The following is an 18,810-nucleotide window of genomic DNA, read 5'->3' as shown; positions in this document are numbered from 1 at the left end:
GCGCGTGGCAAGACAAGAGCTTTATGGGAAGCAGAGAGGGATCAGCTGACCACGCCGGTCAGCTGATCCAGGGCTGGATGCGGATTGGCTGAAGGGTACTGGGCGGCGCTAGCTGGCGCTGCACTATATAACCTCTTGTCCCTCAGTCTCACATTATCTGCCGTTGCAAATGCTTACGTGTTAGCACACAGACCTCAGTCAGATCCTACAGTGTGGTTGAACCAGGACGGACCTGGGAATCCACACTGAGCTAGATTACCTTCTCATGTTATGTTATGCTTTAGACCAGTTCCAGGGTGTTGTGACTACGGACCTCACACCCAAGACTAGGATACTGTGTCAGTTCTATGTTATGCTTTAGACCAGTTCCTGGGTGTTGTGACTTCGGACCTCACACCCAAGACTAGGATACTGTGTCAGCTCTATGTTATGCTTTAGACCAGTTCCAGGGTGTTGTGACTACGGCCCTCACACCCAAGACTAGGATACTGTGTCAGTTCTATGTTATGCTTTAGACCAGTTCCAGGGTGTTGTGACTACGGACCTCACACCCAAGACTAGGATACTGTGTCATTCCTATGTGATGTGTTAAACTAGTTCCGGGGTGTTGTACCTACGAACCACACACCCGAGACTAGCACTGTATACTTGTACCTCCTTGGTACGCCACTAGGCTGTGGTGAGATAGGTTCTCTTCTCACAAGTTGATAGGGCACATCTGTTCATAGTAGCAGCAGGGCTTCCTGCATCCAGGCCTAGGTCCCTCTCCTAGGGAGCCTTGGCCCAAAGGAATTCACCCACGGTTAGGGGTGGATGTCCTTCTCCTCACTGCCTCAGTCTTCCTGGCAGTTTCCTCACGAAGTATTACTGGTATCTTGTACACTCACGCTTGAGGTGTCCAGAGGTTAGACATACCTGGATTATTAGTGATTCTGCAGATCACTCATAATCCGGTGTATATCTGCATTATTGGTGAGTCTGCAGCCCACCAATAATCAGATTCTCTCTGCGTGTTGGCACTGATCGTTACACCATCCAAATGGGATTCAACAGTGATCAATTCTTACCATACATGGTCCAGGTTCATAAACTTAAAGGAGTTCTGTGGACGGTTTAAAAACCAAAAAGCTGACATTTATTGGCCCCCTGCAACTGTCATGCCCCACGCCGTCCTCCTACGATCCTCCGTTCCCTGCTGCCGGTTCTGGTCTAATTAATCCTCTAATACAACCATGGCTGCATGGCTCACATGTGCAGTAAGCTCCTAGAGACGCGAGTGGGAGGGTGCAGTATTCATCTAGTTAGATGAATAATTAGACCGGTGCAGACGGCGGGGAACGGAGACTTGTAGGAGGACGGCGCAGGACATGACAGCTGCAGGGGGTCGATAGAAGCCCTTGGTAAGTGTCAGTTTTTTGTTTTTTAAACCCTCCACAGAACCCCTTTAAGCAGCATTCAATAACTGCCATCAAATTATTTTTGTAAGACTAACTTAACTGGTAGTCTTTTTAATCATTTTAAATATTTTGTTTTTAAAAATTTAATTTAATAATTTTTCTCTTGGGTAGGTGAAGGAGGTGACAGTAGTTTATTCTTCCTAGGGCACATAAATGGCCAAAAACGACCCTTAAAAATGAAACAGATACAAACAGACTTCAGTAAAAACAAACGCATTCATCAGCAATAAGAACTGATTTATTATTTTTATAGGACGCACAGACAGAGGTCATTACAGATGATACAATACAGGTTTAGAGTGTTACTCTAGTTCAGGAGATTATTATTTATACAAATACAAAGTGTCATCACTTCCTGCTGCCTTGTTTTGGGCGGGGTTTCCCTGGTCTGAGAAACAGCTCTGATCACTAAAATGTATCAACATTACACATAGCCTAGATGCAAAGACAGATCTAGCAAGTAGCTGAAAGAGTAAAAAAAAAAAAAAAACGCTGAGATTTTTCATATACTTCTTCATCATATTACTCCTAGATATTGTTACTAGCAAGAGTGAGGAACCACCACCCATATGACCTCCTCACCCTGATTCTTGCAAAATGCAGCACAAAGTATCACCCCACAGTGAGATTCTGCAACATAAAGTATTAGGAAATGACCAGCTACGCTGAAATCTTGCCTATTGCACTCTATCAAATGTACTGTACATCATGAAGAAAAGTTTTAATAGGGCATGTGGTGTCACAGGGAACTGAGATCCCGCCCCCATAGGGAGAAATTTATTAGCTGATAAACAGGGAGTATAGATCATATGACCGTATGTTTCAACTAAACGTTCAGATAGTTGAAGATCCCCTTTCACATGTAGAAGAGGGTACAGCAAATCTGCAGTGGTGCCTATAGGTTTGATTCTGAAGTAATCATTTATTGCAAAGTGTAATGTCTTCTGAGTACTTGCTGCATGTTACATTGGCCTAATCTTCATCTCAGACTGTTTGTAGGCATAGTGGCTGTTCCTGGAATGGAACCAACTCATGCCTATGGGATCCACTTTTCCAGGCATGTATAAACCATTTAGATTTGTGCTGTGACAGTAATTGTACCACCAGCCTCCTTTATGATTTCTGGCACAATTTACGGAGTTGCCATGTATGTCATTGTCTTGGTCCAGAGTGGTGAACATCATCCCATTGTGGTGGGACAAAGAATCAGCTGGAACAGAAGAAAATATCATTAATTCACATGGTCTGATCCTGAGGACTCAGGATGGACACAAGAAACCAGACCCTCCCCCGCCGTGAAAAGAGAAGGTGTATTGTTCACTTATTATAGTCATCCTTGCTTTGACTGACTCTCTCGAGGCATGTGACACCCGATAATTGGTGTTTTGAAGCATTTCATGATATATGTAAGTCACCTTCAGTCATGACATGAAGAATGAACACATTCAGTATCAACTCTATCCGGACCATCAAGGTCTGGCCCCTTAACCCCTTGCCAACTGCTCCACACCGATTAGCATGAACATGGCGGCAGCCCCAGGACCACTCCTCGCCAATTGGCGTGAAGTCCTGGGGTGGGGTTTTTCAGGAGATCTCCGCTTGAATGACGGAGCTCCGCTCTGCCATCAGTCTTCCAGCGGCGAGGAGACTGGAGACTGTTAGGAGATATGAGATTGTTAGATGGCGAAACAGCCATGCTGTGAGCTGCAGGATGCTTGCAGATATTGTGGTATCTCAGCTTGTGCCTGTCCCCAGACACTACACCGGCCATGGTCTGAGGGGGGATTCTGGGCAGCTGTAACCCCCCCCCCCCCCCCCCCACACACACACACACCATTTGTCTATGTAAGGGGCTTCAATTGGGCACAGAGGTAGTTCAGGTCTCATCCCTGCCCTCAAAATGGAGTGTTTAGGAGGTATGAGTGCTGAGCTATCTGGCCATTAACCACTTAAGCCCTCAGTTGTTTTCACTTTATGCATCCGAGGAATGTTCACCTCCCATTCATTAGCCTATAACTTTATCACTACTTATCACAATGAACTGATCTATATCTTGTTTTTTCCGCTACCAATTAGGCTTTCTTTGAAGGGTACATTTTGCTAAGAGCTACCTTTCTGTAAATGCATTTTAACAGTATGAATAAGAAAAAAACTGAAAAAATTCATTATGTCTCAGTTTTCGGCCATTATAGTTTTAAAATAATACATGCCTCCATAATTAAAACCCACGTATTGTATTTGCCCATTTGTCCCGGTTATTTCACTGTTTAAATTTGGTCCCTATCACAATGTATGGCGACAATATTTGATTTGGAAATAAAAGAGCATTTTTTTCCATTTTGCATCCATTACTATTTACAAGCTTATATAAAAAAAGAAAATAGAAATATTTCATCTTTACATAGATATTTAAAAAGTTTAGACCCTTAGGTAAATATTTATGTGTTTTTTTTTATTTTTTATTGTAATGTTTTTGTTTTGTTTTTGTTTTTTTTGTTTTTTTTATTAAACATTTCATGTGGGTATTTTTGGGAGGGTGGGATGTAAATAGTATTTGATTTGGGGAAATATAGGTGTATTTTAATTTTTTTTTAACTTTTAGATGTAGTTTTACTTTTTGCCCACAAGATGGCAACCTTGAGTTTGTTTACATGATGTCACACTAAGCGTACAATGTACGCTTAGGGGGCCCATACACCTAGCGATTTTCCCGCCGATATACAGCCGTTTCGATCACAGTGATTGAAACGGCTGTGAAATCGACGCCCACACCGCTGACAGAACGATCGATTTCCGTCCGAAATCGATTGTTCCCGTCGATTCCCATCGACCCATCCGTGCTGAAGATTTTTCTCGGTCGCCGGCGGGTCGGAAGTGCGTCATTAGCAGCGTTCGAATGCCCGACGACCGACGCAATACAGCGGGTATACATTACCTGCTCCGGTCGGCGCGAATCCCCACTCACTGCTGTCTTCTCCGCTCTGGTCTGGTCTCCGGAATGCTTCACTTCTTCCTGCCCGGCAGGAAGTTTAAACAGTAGAGGGCACTCTACTGTTTAAACTTTCTGCCAGGCAGGAAGAAGCTAAGCATGCCGGAGACCAGACCAGACCAGAGAAGACAGCAGTGACAGCGGGGATTCGCGCCGGCGGAGCAGGTAATGTATGCGGGGGGGGGGGGGGGGGGGAGAGCGGCGGCAACACCACCACCACCATAGATTGTGAACGGTTTCAGGCTGAAATCGGTTCACAATCTGTTTTGCAGTCCCTCTCTGATCAGATTCGATCAGAGAGGGATCTATCTGTTGGTTGAATCTGATGGCAAATCGACCAGTGTATGGCCACCTTTAGAGGGACATAGGAGTCAGAAAAAGCGAAGCTTCCGAGAGAATCAGTGATCGGGAGCACACCTGCACACGCACGATCGGCCGCGGGAGCGCACATGTCCTCCTTGACGTATTTATACGTCAAGGAGGACTAAGTGGTTAATATCAGCACCATATTCAAATACTATAGGACAGTGTTCCCCAACTCTTCCCTCAAGGCCCACCAACAGTGCACGTTTTGTACACATCCACACAGGTAGTTAATCAGCTCTGCGGAGACACTAATGACCTCACCTGTGCACGTTTGTGGTTTCCTTCAAAACATGTACTGTTGGTGGGCCTTGAGGACAGGGTTGGGGAGCTCTGCTTATAAGCTCTGCTTATAGAACATGTGATCAGACACAGGATCAGACTCAGCTCTGGCATAACAACCTAGTGGAGAGCAGAGAAATAGCAGCAGCACAGGAATAGACACAGCTCCAGCATAGCAGCCTAGTGGAGAGCAGAGAAATAGCAGCAGCAGCACAGGATCAGACACAGCTCCAGCATAGCAGCCTAGAGGAGAGCAGAGAAATAGCAGCAGCAGCACAGGATCAGACACAGCTCCAGCATAGCAGCCTAGTGGAGAGCAGAGAAATAGCAGCAGCAGCAGCAGCACAGGATCAGACACAACTCCAGCATAGCAGCCTAGTGGAGAGCAGAGAAATAGCAGCAGCACAGGAATAGACACAGCTCCAGTATAGCAGCCTAGTGGAGAGCAGAGAAATAGCAGCAGCAGCAGCAGCAGCACATGATCAGACACGGTTTCGGCATAGCAGCCTAGTGGAGAGCAGATAAATAGCAGCAGCACAGGATCAGACAAAGCTCCAGCATAGAAGCCTAGGGGAGAGCAGAGAAACAGCAGCAGCACAGGATCAGATACAGCTCCGGCATAGCAGCCTAGTGGAGAGCAGAGAAATAGCAGCAGCACAGGATCAGATACAGCTCCGGCATAGCAGCCTAGTGGAGAGAAGAGAAATAGCAGCAGCACAGGATCAGACACAGCTCCAGAATAGCAGCCTAGTAAAGAGCAGTGAAATAGCAGCAGCACAGGAATAGACACAGCTCCGGCCTAGCAGCCTAGTGGAGAGCAGAGAAATAGCAGCAGCACAGGAATAGACACAGCTCCAGTATAGCAGCCTAGTGGAGAGCAGAGAAATAGCAGCAGCAGCACAGGATCAGGCACAGCTCCAGCATATCAGCCTTGGGGAGAGCAGGGAATAGCAAAATATAACACAGTGAAAAATAGTCTGTTTCATACTAAACAAGAATCTCTCCCTAAACAAGAGTTGCCAAAGGAATCATAGCAAAAATCTGGGATTTTGCAGTGATTATCAGTGTGAAGCAGGGCCCTAAGCAATCCGAATCAACTTGCAAATCTATATAAGAAAAAAAGGGTGTGTCTTCACCTAATGGGTAAAAACCCATCTAACTCTGCATGCCTGTAGTAAACATGATTCCTCCCATGCTGCATGAGGCACTTTTTCTTCATCACACTAACAGAGTAAGAGGAATCTTCAAATATACAAACTGCGCCTAGACCGTATTATGCACCAATATCAATGAAAGTCAGAGTATTCGCTATCAATTTATCCAAAGTTCCATATACCGTATTTTTCACCGTATAAGATGCACTTTTTCTTCCCCAAAATGTTGGGTGAAAAGTGGGTGCGTCTTATGCGGCGAAGGTACGGATTTTGGGGTGCAGAGGTGCACAGGGTAGCAGTATATACATCACCTGCTCCTGCCGCCGCGCTCCTGGCTCCAATCCTGCCCGATCCTCTTCTTCCATCTACCGCTGCCCACTGCTGCCCCCGCCAAACATCGCTGGCCGGTCCTAATCAGCCGCAGGGATACGCTATCATCACACGCATGCCGCCGAACAACGCTGGCCGGTCCTAATTAGCCGCGCAGGGATACGAGATCAGCGTGCCCCGGGTCACGCATGCGTATGCGTGACCCCAGCGCACGTGGTGTGCTGATCGCGTATCCCTGCGCGGCTAATTAGATCCGGCCAGCGTTGTTCGGCGGCATGCGTGTGATGATAGCGTATCCCTGCGGCTAATTAGGACCGGCAAGCGTTGTTTGGCGGGGGCGGCAGCGGTAGATGGAAGAAGAGGATCGGGCAGGATTGAAGCCAGGAGCGCGGCGACAGGAGCAGGTAATGTATTAAGTGTACTCATGCTGCCGGCACAGGGGGGACACCGGCACTGGAGGACACTTACAGAGGGGGACACTGGCATAACAGGGGGGCACAGGCACAACAGGGGGACATGGCAGGCACAGGGGGAACTGGCACAACAGGGGGCCACAGGCACAAGGGACACTGGCACAACAGGGGGCACAGGCACAACAGGGGGACATGGCAGGCACAGGGGACACTGGCACAACAGGGGGACACTGCCACAGGGGACACTGGCACAACAGGGGGACACTGGCACAATAGGGGGACACTGACACGGGGCCACAGGCACAACAGGGGGACATGGCAGGCAGAACAGGGGGACACAGCAGGCACAGGGAGACACAGCACAGGACCAGCACAGGGGGACACAGGAACAGCCAATCACTACACTGACCACATAGAGGAACATAGGCAGGCAACATGGGAACAACCAATCATAACACTGTCCCCTTATGTGGTATAATAGTATGTAATGTAACTGGAAAGGGGGGGGGGGGGGGTAAAAAGTCCTTAAGACACCCCTGCATCATAGACACACTTAGGTTTAGTTTTTTCTTTTTTTCCTGATTTTTGCCCTCTAAATCTGGGTGCGTCTTATATGCCGGAGCGTCTTATATGGCAATAAATACGGGTACATAAAATTCTAAAAGACAGCGCTCCTCTTCAGATGGTAATCAGGGTTGCTCAGCAGGACCCCGAATGCGAAGTTTACCCGAAAATTTGGGTGATTTTTCAGGTTTGCGAATGCGAACCCTAATAGTTCAAATCATGCCGAACGCAAATGTGAAGTTTCCCGAATGTGCGCACTCGAATTCGGCCAGATGGCGCAGTGGGTTCGGGTTCGGCTTCGGATTCGGGGATGACGTCATTGGGCCAATCAGAAGTCCTCTAGCTGAGGACCTGGCAACCCTAGCAACCAATCAGAGGAGGGGGTGCCTGGCCCTCCCCTCCTTTATATAAGGCGGCGGCCAACTTGCGTCGTCCACTCAATACATTGCCTGCTGCCAGTGCCACACGTCACTCATCCTACTGCTGCTGTATTTATCCTCCTGCTGTCAGTGGTCCCACGCCAGGGTCCACACAATACATTGCCTGCTGCCAGTGCCACACGTCACTCCTCCTCCTACTGCTGCTGTATTTATCCTCCTGCTGTCAGTGGTCCCACCACCAGGGTCCACACAATACATTGCCTGCTGCCAGTGCCACACGTCACTCCTTCTCCTACTGCTGCTGTATTTATTCTCCTGCTGTCAGTGGTCCCACCGCCAGGGTCCACACAATACATTGCCTGCTGTCAATGCCATACGTCACTTTGTTGTTTTGTTTTTTTTAATTACACCTATTTCAATGTGATTTCCCTTTAAAAAAAAAAAAAACGCATACGAATTCCCGAACACAAATTTTTACCTAAGTTTGTTACCGACACCCGAACCGAATCCAAATCCGAACCGAATTTTGTAGTCGAAGGCGAATTCGAATCTGAATGTCATGCGGACCCAAATTCGAATGTACCCGAATCAAATTTTGGTACATCTGAGCATGCCTGATGGTAATAAATTCTTTTGCCTGTAAAAATCAAATAAGCTCAACATAGTGCATTACTGTTGCGATAGAAAATTGCCATACATACACCCAAAGTGGCGAGTGATAAATTGTGCTCGACACATAGTGTATATCCACACTCTCCCCTGTACAATAGCAGCTCACCAGAGAATGACCACCTCACATCCAGGTGGATCTAACGCTCAGTCCCACCAAAAATTACGGAGTTGACACAGAATCTGGTTTTAGTCCTTAAAGGGCAGAAATCATAGTACATTCCTACATTTGAGGAATAAAGGGCTGCTTTTAAATGTGGCACAAAATTATATCACTAAAAATGGGCACAGGTGTGACTCAGTGCCAGTGGGGTCTTTCTGCTGACTATCAGACACACACTGAGAATATAAAGGGACAAAAGAGCGCTCCGATGGTGCGTTAACACTTTAATAAAATCACACGCAAAAAATCACAAATCCACAGAGATCTGTGGAACAAAAAGAGGTCAACAAAACAACATGGATCCCATTTTCATTACTAAATACACTGAAGGGTCAAGGAAGATAGAGGGCATTATTCTTAAGAATTGGCCTATTATATTACAGGACTCCCACCTGAAAAACATCCTACCTACAAGACCAAAAATATTTTTCAAACGGGCAAAATCTTTGAAAAATGAAATTGCCCCTCGCAATATAAGCATTGATAAGCCAAGAACTTGGAGTCCTGTAGTACTAGTAGGAAACTACGGATGTGGTTCAAGTAGGTGTGGGTGTTGTTCCTACATGAAGCATGGCCTCAAACAGATAGACCTCCCAGACAGCCATGGTATTCCAATAAAAAACTTTGTAAACTGTGCCACCCAATTTGGGGTCTACATGTTAGAATGCAGTTGCAAGTTAAAGTATGTAGGGAGAACTACTCGAGAGTTGAGAAGGCATCTCAGGGAGCACAAATGTAACATCTTAGCAAAGTCCGTGAAGCATAGCATTCCAAGACACTTTAATAAATACCATCAGTCGGACCCTGGAAGTTTGAAAATCACGGGTATAGAAAGTATACCAGCAGAAGTGCCACCGGGACAGAGATACAAGAGACTCTGTGAAAGAGAGATGTATTGGATTTTTACACCCTAGCACCATTTGGAATTAACGAGGAACTAGAAGTCCAGAGTTTCCAGAATTAAGAACCAAAAATCATATAGCCAGATGGCCTCCTAATACATAATCTTCTGATCCACCTGTACATTCTTCCCAACACCCCCTCCCTTCCAGTTTCCCCTCCCTTCCCCCCCCCTTCTTTCCACCCCTCCTATCCCTTTTCCCCCTCCCCACCCCCAGTTCCCAACACCCCCCCCCCCCCTCTCCCTCCCCTTCTTTCTTCCTCACCCCCTCCTCCGACCTCTTTTCACTTTGCGGACACACTTATCCCCCCCACCTCTCCTTTCCCCCTTCCCTAACTTCCGTCAAGGTCCTAGACCAACCCCCCCCCCTCCCCCCCTTTCCCTTCCTTCCTTCCCCCCTTCTTTTCTTCTCTTACACCCCACCCCCCCACCCCTGGTCTTTTCCCCTCTTAGACCAATCTCCAGTTTCTTCAATATATATCCCTTACAGGAGCTTAAGTAATGTTTTAGCAATCTTTTAATCATGCATCATACAAGACGTTTTCAGCTGTTCACCACACATGTATTTCACAATCATTTTTAGGGGCCTCCAGATTGCTTACTTTAGTTTATGAATGTATACAAATATATATGTGTAATAATTCCACAAATTTACGCATTTACGCATTGCATTAGCATACTGCTATGCTTAGTCTATACACTTCGATATTTTTCTTCCTACTTGTCACTTTGTATAAGACAATTTTAACATAAATCCAAATATTTATTGAAGTGCTTCCTCTTCACAAACAAATGTAATGTTATTGTTATTATAATTTGAGCCAGGCATCTAAAACTATTAAGTTTACCAAGCGCATGCTGTAAATACATGTGGTTTTAATGTGTTGGCTGAGGCCGCCTAGCGAGTCCCGCGCAGCCCCAGCAACACAGTACATTGTATCTGTTCTGTGACACTAACAAGATGTGAATGCTACACATCCGGAATAAGGCTATTTTAACCCTCCCCTGTTTTTATATAATGTTATTCAGCTCAGTGAAAGATTTTTTGTAATTTACACATTTTTTATTAATTCATTTACATACTTTTTAATGTTTTTCAATCAAACTTTATTGAATTTAGGATCAGGAACAAACCCCTGGTCTTTGATTCGCCCTAATGGGCGGGTTAAAAAACGGCAGCCGTCCAGCCGTCGCGCAACCCGAAGAAGGCGTGGCTAAGCGACGAAACGCGTTGTGACGTCAGACGGCTTGCCGAGAGGATTGTGAGCTGGCGGTTGTCCCTCTCTCCACCTGCCTCACCATTCGCATGGACCCTATCAGCCCTGGCCAAGCGCAGGACGTTGAGGGGACTCGCTGGTGGCCTCCCAAATGTGCAATACTTGCATATATACTGTGCATTGATTTTATGCGAGTGATTTTATTAAAGTGTCAACACACCATCGGAGTGCTGTTTTGTCCCTTTGTATTTCCCATATCAGTACTCTGGCACCACCCAGTTGAAGGAGCAGCACCGTGGGCAAATTCACTTAAAGGGCCATACCTAACTCTAGCTAGTGCCGGTACTATTACTTTTTTGCCAATTTCTGTTCAGAACGAAACGGCTGCAGGAGCAAAGACAGGTATGGCTGAAGCTCTAGAGGTTTTGGAGCAAGCCCTGGAGGAATTAGAAGCAGAAGATACGCGAATGGAGACATCCAAATGGATAGGATTGAAAATAAGCATCAAATCTCAGCTGTGAACATTGAAAATAATAATAGTAAAAAAGAGCATTTATCAACATCTGCATATACCCATTCCAAGGAACAGATCCATGAGATGATTAATCTCTTTAGGGAACTAGAAGACACACAAACCTTTGAATGTGCACAGTGGCTCGACTCCTCATTCCTGTCAGAATATCTCGAACACAAAATTGCGCCACGTGGATTGCGCAATAGGAAGGAATGTGATTTTCTAGAAAACGATCTACTTGACCTGTGGAAAATAGTGGCAGAACTGTGTACCTCTCAATGGAAGAAAATAGTGATCATGCAGAGGGAACGGAACCTCAGAAAAGTGAGAGAGGTAATACCACAGGTATACAAAGAGTTGGAGCCACACAAGAAGTGTCAGGAATACTCCTATTAAGAGAACAAAATTGGAAACACAGTAAAGAATTTTGAGAAAGATCAACTTGATAAGAAGTTGAGAAAATTTGAGCGTGATAAAGGACTACTTGCAAGGAACTGTGTACAACTGGCCGCAAGAAACATATACTACCACTCTACAGAAAGTCCCTATAGATAATTTGAGGCCACATAGGGAGCCAATCAATGGTCTGAATAAAGTCAATATAGAAAAGAATAGTTGGAAACAGAGTAGAAGAAGAAACCGGAAAAGGGAATACAAGTTCAATGGAAACACACCCCATAGAACCACACAAAACAAGAAGCAGCAGTACAGATCACACCCAAAGCCTGAACAGACAACAACTCAGAAGGGAGAAGTAAAAGAAGATTCAAACAGACTTGGAGCGAGACCAAAGATTTATAAGGATATATACAATCCTAAACAACAGAGGTACCAGCATCCCCCCTATGGATCGAGACCGACCTATAGAAGTCGAGTTATACAAAGAACTGATGCTATAAGTCACTGTAAGTCCATCACATCATATATTGAAAAAGCTTGGGAGAGAGCAATAATAGAAAAAGAGACAACACAGGCGGTGGACACAGAAATTGCGAAAGCAGTTACAAATAGAGAACAATCTGATAATGTGGTGTCTCATGTGGTGACACAGGTGGAAGAAGCCCACAGAGATCCAGGAAAAGATCGCCCCACACCGGCTCATTTTTTAGGACTTCTCAACACCCTGGTGGCTTTAAAAAGACATCGCAAATTAGAAGAAGACGAGGCACCAGGGGAAGGAAGAGGGTCCAACTACAAAAAAGGAAGGAAGCAGAACAGTGTGGAAGTTACAAGCCCGCCACAACAATAAAAATGTTTAATTTGTCACAGTACCAGCTTACTGACGGTGACTGTACACTTTTATGAAAAGGTTTAAATTTTGCACCCATGGCACAACCCAACTCGTTCCAGTTATTTAAGGACCTTCATCGTTTTATAAGGAGCCTCACATTAAAGAGATTCTTCTGTATACAGGAGAAAAAGAATCCATCAAGAGGAAACAATGATACTGATAAAGATAATGATCAAACAAATTTTGAGGAGACATTGGGCCTCACCACTGCAGAGGAACAGGAGGCTTTAGAATGCCTCTTTGAACTAGTAGGAGATGACCCAGATCTGGGTATGGATTATGCATTATACAATACAATACAATAATACAATAACATTTCTAAAGCGCTTTTCTCCCATAGGACTCAAAGCGCATCATTCATGAATGAGACCATAAAACATACACATTTCAAACCCAAGTCCATCTTCTACCCCATGCAGGCAAAGGGACCATAGACAAACACATTTTCGTTGTGCAAATGCAACGATTGGTGTCAGCACACAGAGTGAATCTGATTATTGATGATCTGCAGTATTACCAATAATACAGATGTTATACCTGATTATATGGTGATCTGCAGAATCACCAATAATTCAAGTATAGCTAGACACAGGACACCTAATGTAGTGTGAGTGTTTGGTGCAACAGTAAGAAAGGCTATCTCCCGAGGAGCGGGAAATACAGACACTACTGCAGCCAAGGCTTCCCTGAAGAGCAGGGAATTGGGCTGCGCTGCAGCCAGTGGACACCTAAGGTGCAGGTGGCCTCTGACTGTATAAACACTAACCTCCTTAATAGGAGAAGATGGAGATTGTACTGCAGCCAGGGATTCCCTGATGGATCGGGAATCAGACTGTACTGCAGCCAAGGATTCCCTGATGGGCTGGGAATCAAACTGTACTGCAGCCAGTGGACTCTTATAGGTAAATTCCCCTGACTGTACTGTACGAAGGACTTCCTGAGGAGCAGGCAGCCTTTACAGCTAATGGACACCTATAGAGTTGGTGTCACGAGGAGTACAGTGAGACTGCTCACCCAAGAGATGAGTGACAGCCAGAAGGGTCATACAGGCCAGGTCGACAACACACGAGCAGATCAGGTACAGAAACAGAAGACTGATACGGTATCCGGGTACAGGCAAGGTTGGCAACGGAAAGACAGATAGGCAAGGTACCGAATCAGTAAGCAGGAGAGTGGTTAGCAAAGCCAGGGATCATAACAGATATCAATATAGCACAACTCTAGTCTGAGGTGTGAGGTCCTTGGTCTCAACACCTGGAACTAGTCTGAAGTATAACAGTAATAACACAGTAATCTCCTAGACTTGGGTGTGAGGTCCTTGGTCTCAACACCTGGGAACTAGTCTGAAGTATAACAGTAGTAACACAGTAATCTCCTAGACTTGGGTGTGAGGTCCTTGGTCTCAACACCCGGGAACTAGTCTAAAGTATAACAGTAATAACACAGTAATCTCCTAAAGCGGAATCTGGCAAAGTGTGAATTCCCAGCTCCTACTGGCTCCAACACACTGTAAGATCCGACAGAGGTCTGAGTGCCCACATGTGAGCATCCGCAACGGCAGACAACCTGCAACTGACAAGCAAGCCCTACACATACCTACAGCGCTCCACAGCGCCGCCCCAGACACCCAGCCAATCCAGAGTCCAGCTGGGATCAGCTGATCGGCCTGATCAGCTGACTCCCCTTCCGCTGGCACAAAGGTCTTGTCGCCTGGCGCGCGCGCGTAGCTCTCCATCTGTGTGCACCAGAAGGACCAGGCGAACCAGAGACACGCCGCCGGCTTAAGCGCGGAGACAGCCGCCCTGCCGCCTGCCTGCGCGGCGGCAGCTCCGCTATTCATTACAATACCCCCACCCGGCTTCCCATGGTGTAAGTCATGAAACTCTTTCTTTAATTCTTCCGCATGCATGCGACAATCCGGTACCCAAGTTCTCTCTTCCAGACCATACCCTTTCCAGTGGACCAGATACTGCACAGAGTTTTTCACTAAGCGAGAGTCTAGAATCTTCTCTATCTCATACTCAGGTTGGTCATCGACCATCACGGGGGGGGGGGGGGGGAAGAGGAATCCACGTGCACTGCCGGCTTCAACAGAGACACATGGAATGATCTCACACCTCTCATGCTGGCTGGGAGATCAATCGCATAAGTGACATTATTAATCTTTCTGGTCACTGGATATGGTCCTATAAATCTAGGTCCCAGTTTGGGTGATGGTTGTTTTAAGGCCAAATGCCGAGTGGATACCTACACCATGTCCCCTGGAGAAAACTTCCACTCTACAGACCGCCTTTTATCTGCCTGTTTCTTCTGAGTCTGGAAAGCTTTCCCCAAGTTCCTCTTAACCATTTCCCAAATTTCCCTCAATGCTCTCTGCCAATCCTCCAAAGCCGGAAATGGGGTAGATGCCACAGGTAACGGGGCAAACTTGGGTGATCTTCCCAAAACCACCTGAAATGGGGAAAATCCGGAAGAGGAACTCTTCACATTGTTATGTGCAAATTCCGCAAATGGCAAAAATTTTACCCACTCGGACTGTGCATCTGCCACATAACATCTGAGAAATTGCTCAAGGGACTGGTTAACTCTCTCGGTCTGGCCATTGGTCTGTGGATGGTAGCCTGATGAAAATGCAAGATCCATACCCAGCTGATGGCAGAAAGCTTTCCAAAATTTTGACACAAACTGGACTCCCTGATCTGACACCACATTCTCCGGAATGCCATGCAGCCGGAAAACGTGCTGGATGAAGAGATTAGCCAACTCCTGGGCCGAGGGGAGTCCTTTCAATGGAACAAAATGAGCCATCTTACTGAATCTATCTACTACCACCCAAATGACCGTCTTGCCCTCAGACCTGGGGAGTTCACCTACAAAATCCATGGACAAATGAGTCCATGGTTCACTTGGCACTGGTAAGGGTTGTAAAGTACCCACAGGTGCCTGGTGAGAGGGCTTGCTTCTAGCACAAACTGCACATTCTCTCACAAACTCCTTACAATCTGTTGCTAATGTAGGCCACCAAGCACATCTGGCCAACAAATCCTGAGTTCTGGTGGCCCCTGGATGACCTGTATTCTTATGGGAATGGAATAGGTGTAAGAGTTGCAGGCGAAAGGGTAGTGGTACAAACATAACTCCCTCAGGCTTTCCCTCTGGAACATCCTGTTGGTAAGGACTCAGAGTGGCGTCCAATCTTTCCAGGTCTCAGTAGCTGCCAGGACTACCTTCTGAGGTAGAATGGTTTCAGGGGTTGAGGGCTGCACTGTCTCGGGCTCGAAACACCTAGACAAGGCGTCGGCCTTGATGTTTTTACTACCTGGAGTATACGTTATAACAAATCTGAATCTTGAAAAGAACAAAGACCACCGGGCCTGGCGAGGACTAAGTCTTTTGGCTCCCTCTATGTACTCCAAGTTCTTATGATCCGTATAAAATGTGATAGTATGCTCTGCCCCTTCCAGCCAATGTCGCCACTCTTCAAAAGCTAGTTTAATGGCTAAAAGCTCTCCATTGCCAATATCGTAATTTTTCTCTGCAGGTGAGAACCTGCGGGAAAGTAAGCGCACGGGTGAAGTTTGTCCTGCAAACCAGAGCGTTGAGACAATACAGCCCCCACCCCAACCTCCGTGGCATCGACCTCCACTATAAAGGGGAAGGTGACATCCACATGTCTCAAAATGGGTGCAGAACAAAACAGTTTTTTCAGAGTAGAGAAAGCAGAATGCGCCTCTGCTGACCAATGGTAAGTATCAGCCCCCTTCTTGGTGAGACTGGTGAGGGGTGAAACTACTGAGGAGTACCCCTTGATAAATCTCCTGTAGTAATTGGCAAAGCCCAGGAATCTTTGTAGTGCCTTCAAACCTACAGGCTGAGGCCACTCCAGAACAGCAGAGACCTTTTCTGGATCCATGGAGAGACCAGTCGTAGAGATAATATACCCCAAGAAGGAAACGGATGTAACCTCAAAGAGGCATTTTTCCAACTTAGCATAAAGTGAATTCAGTCGTAATTTCTTTAACACGAATTTGACATGCTTACGGTGTTCCAACAGATTGGGAGAAAAGATCAGTATGTCGTCTAGATACACTAAGACGAATTTCTCCAGTACCTCCCTAAAAACCTCATTTATCAACTCCTGGAAGACGGCAGGAGCGTTACACAACCCGAAGGGCATAACCAGATACTCGTAGTGCCCGTCGGGTGTGTTGAAGGCCGTCTTCCATTCGTCACCATCTCTAATTCGTACCAGGTTGTATGCGCCTCTTAAATCCAGTTTAGAGAAGATATTGGCATTGGTCACCTGAGCGAACATATCGTCAATCAAAGGCAATGGATAACGATTTTTTACTGTAATCTTATTTAAACCTCGGTAGTCAATGCAGGGGCGGAGGCCTCCATCATTTTTCTGTACGAAAAATAATCCTGCCCCAGCTGGTGAGCGAGAAGGGCGAATAAAACCCTTAGCCAAATTCTCTTTGATGTACTCCTGCATTGCCACTTTTTCAGGTCCTGATAGATTATAGAGGTGACCCCTTGGAGGCATACAACCAGATACTAAATCAATGGGACAATCGAAAGTACGGTGAGGAGGGAGTTTATCTGCAGATTTAGGACAGAACACATCAGCAAATTCTGCGTACTGTACTGGCACACCTTTAACCTGAATCTTGGTGGCACCCACGATTACCTTCTCCAAACAGTGATGATGACAATGGGCCGACCAGCTCTTTAGCTGACCTGAAGCCCAGTAGAGTTGGGCCGATTCTCCGATTTTAGGTTCGCGAACCGGGTTCGCGAACTTTCGCGTAACGTTCGGTTCGCGTTAAAGTTCGCGAACCGCAATAGACTTCAATGGGGATGCGAACTTTGAAAAAAAAAAATTATGCTGGCCACAAAAGTGATGGAAAAGATGTTTCAAGGGGTCTAACACCTGGAGGGGGGCATGGCGGAGTGGGATACACGCCAAAAGTCCCCGGGAAAAATCTGGATTTGACGCAAAGCAGCGTTTTAAGGGCAGAAATCACATTGAATGCTAAATGACAGGCCTAAAGTGCTTTAAAACATCTTGCATGTGTATACATCAATCAGGTAGTGTAATTAAGGTACTGCTTCACACTGACACACCAAACTCACCGTGTAACGCACCGCAAACAGCTGTTTGTGTAGTGACAGCCGTGCTGGACTGGTGCGCACCATGGCGAGAGTGCAGGTTTTGGTGGCTTTACAGCCCATATGGTCGCCTGGCTGATGTAGCTGAATGACAGAACAGTGACTGTCCAGCTGATCAAATTTGGTCTGACCACAATGAAGCAACAACCTTATTATCTTTTGTGTGCCCCCCGAGACACTCATCTAGGCGCCGGTCATTGCTTCATTGTGATACGCAAGCCCCTTCACCACGGCAAGGTAATGATCACGAAGGGGAATGGGCGCATGTACATGCCTTTTCTTTTGTTGTTGCAGCTGCCCGCAGTGCAGCCAGAAAAATTAGGCAGTCATGTACACGCACCAGAAAAATTATTACAGCGGCAGCGGCCTAAAAAATTCAGCAATCCGCCTGGAGTCCCGGACCCTGTTGGTGGTGGCGGAGAAGGTAGTCAAGCGGCCTGCAGGCAGACATGCTGTGTGGAGGGACTGGGAGCGACTTAGTCTTCTTGGGGCAGGTCAGGCAGCCAGTCACACGGCGTGCAGGCAGAGATGCTGTGTGTGCGGGGACTGACTTAGTCTTGGGGCGAGCAGCAGCCCTCCGGGATCCATGCCTCATTCATTTTGATAAAGGTGAGGTACTTAACACTTTTGTGACTTAGGCGACTTCTCTTCTCAGTGACAATGCCTCCAGCTGCGCTGAAGGTCCTTTCTGACAGGACACTTGCGGCAGGGCAGGAGAGAAGTTGGATGGCAAATTGGGACAGCTCTGGCCACAGGTCAAGCCTGCGCACCCAGTAGTTCAAGGGTTCCTTATCGCTGTTCACAGCAGTGTCTACATCCACACTTAAGGCCAGGTAGTCGGCTACCTGCCGTTCCAGGCAATGGTGGAGGGTGGATCCGGAAGGGCTACGGCGAGGCGTTGGACTAAAGAACGTCCGCATGTCCAACATCACCATGAGATCGCTGGAGCGT

At 46.6% G+C, this 18,810-nt stretch overlaps 1 protein-coding gene across 1 annotated transcript in view; it reads right to left on the bottom strand.

Annotated features, from left to right (window-relative positions):
* Nucleotides 1–1,673: 1,673 nt before the first annotated feature.
* The window catches only part of LOC137527922 (ficolin-1-like), a 118,511-nt gene continuing 101,374 nt past the window's right edge, over nt 1,674–18,810 (bottom strand). The window contains exon 8 of the mRNA XM_068248989.1: nt 1,674–2,667. Coding sequence (XP_068105090.1) covers nt 2,420–2,667 — 248 coding nt within the window. The 3' untranslated portion in view covers nt 1,674–2,419. The remainder of the gene's footprint in view (nt 2,668–18,810) is intronic.

The sequence above is a fragment of the Hyperolius riggenbachi genome, chromosome 8 (assembly GCF_040937935.1).
Source record: "Hyperolius riggenbachi isolate aHypRig1 chromosome 8, aHypRig1.pri, whole genome shotgun sequence".
NCBI lineage: Eukaryota > Metazoa > Chordata > Amphibia > Anura > Hyperoliidae > Hyperolius > Hyperolius riggenbachi.
Note: the sequence above shows the minus strand (reverse complement) of the source record. Positions and strands in the feature narration are given on the sequence as shown.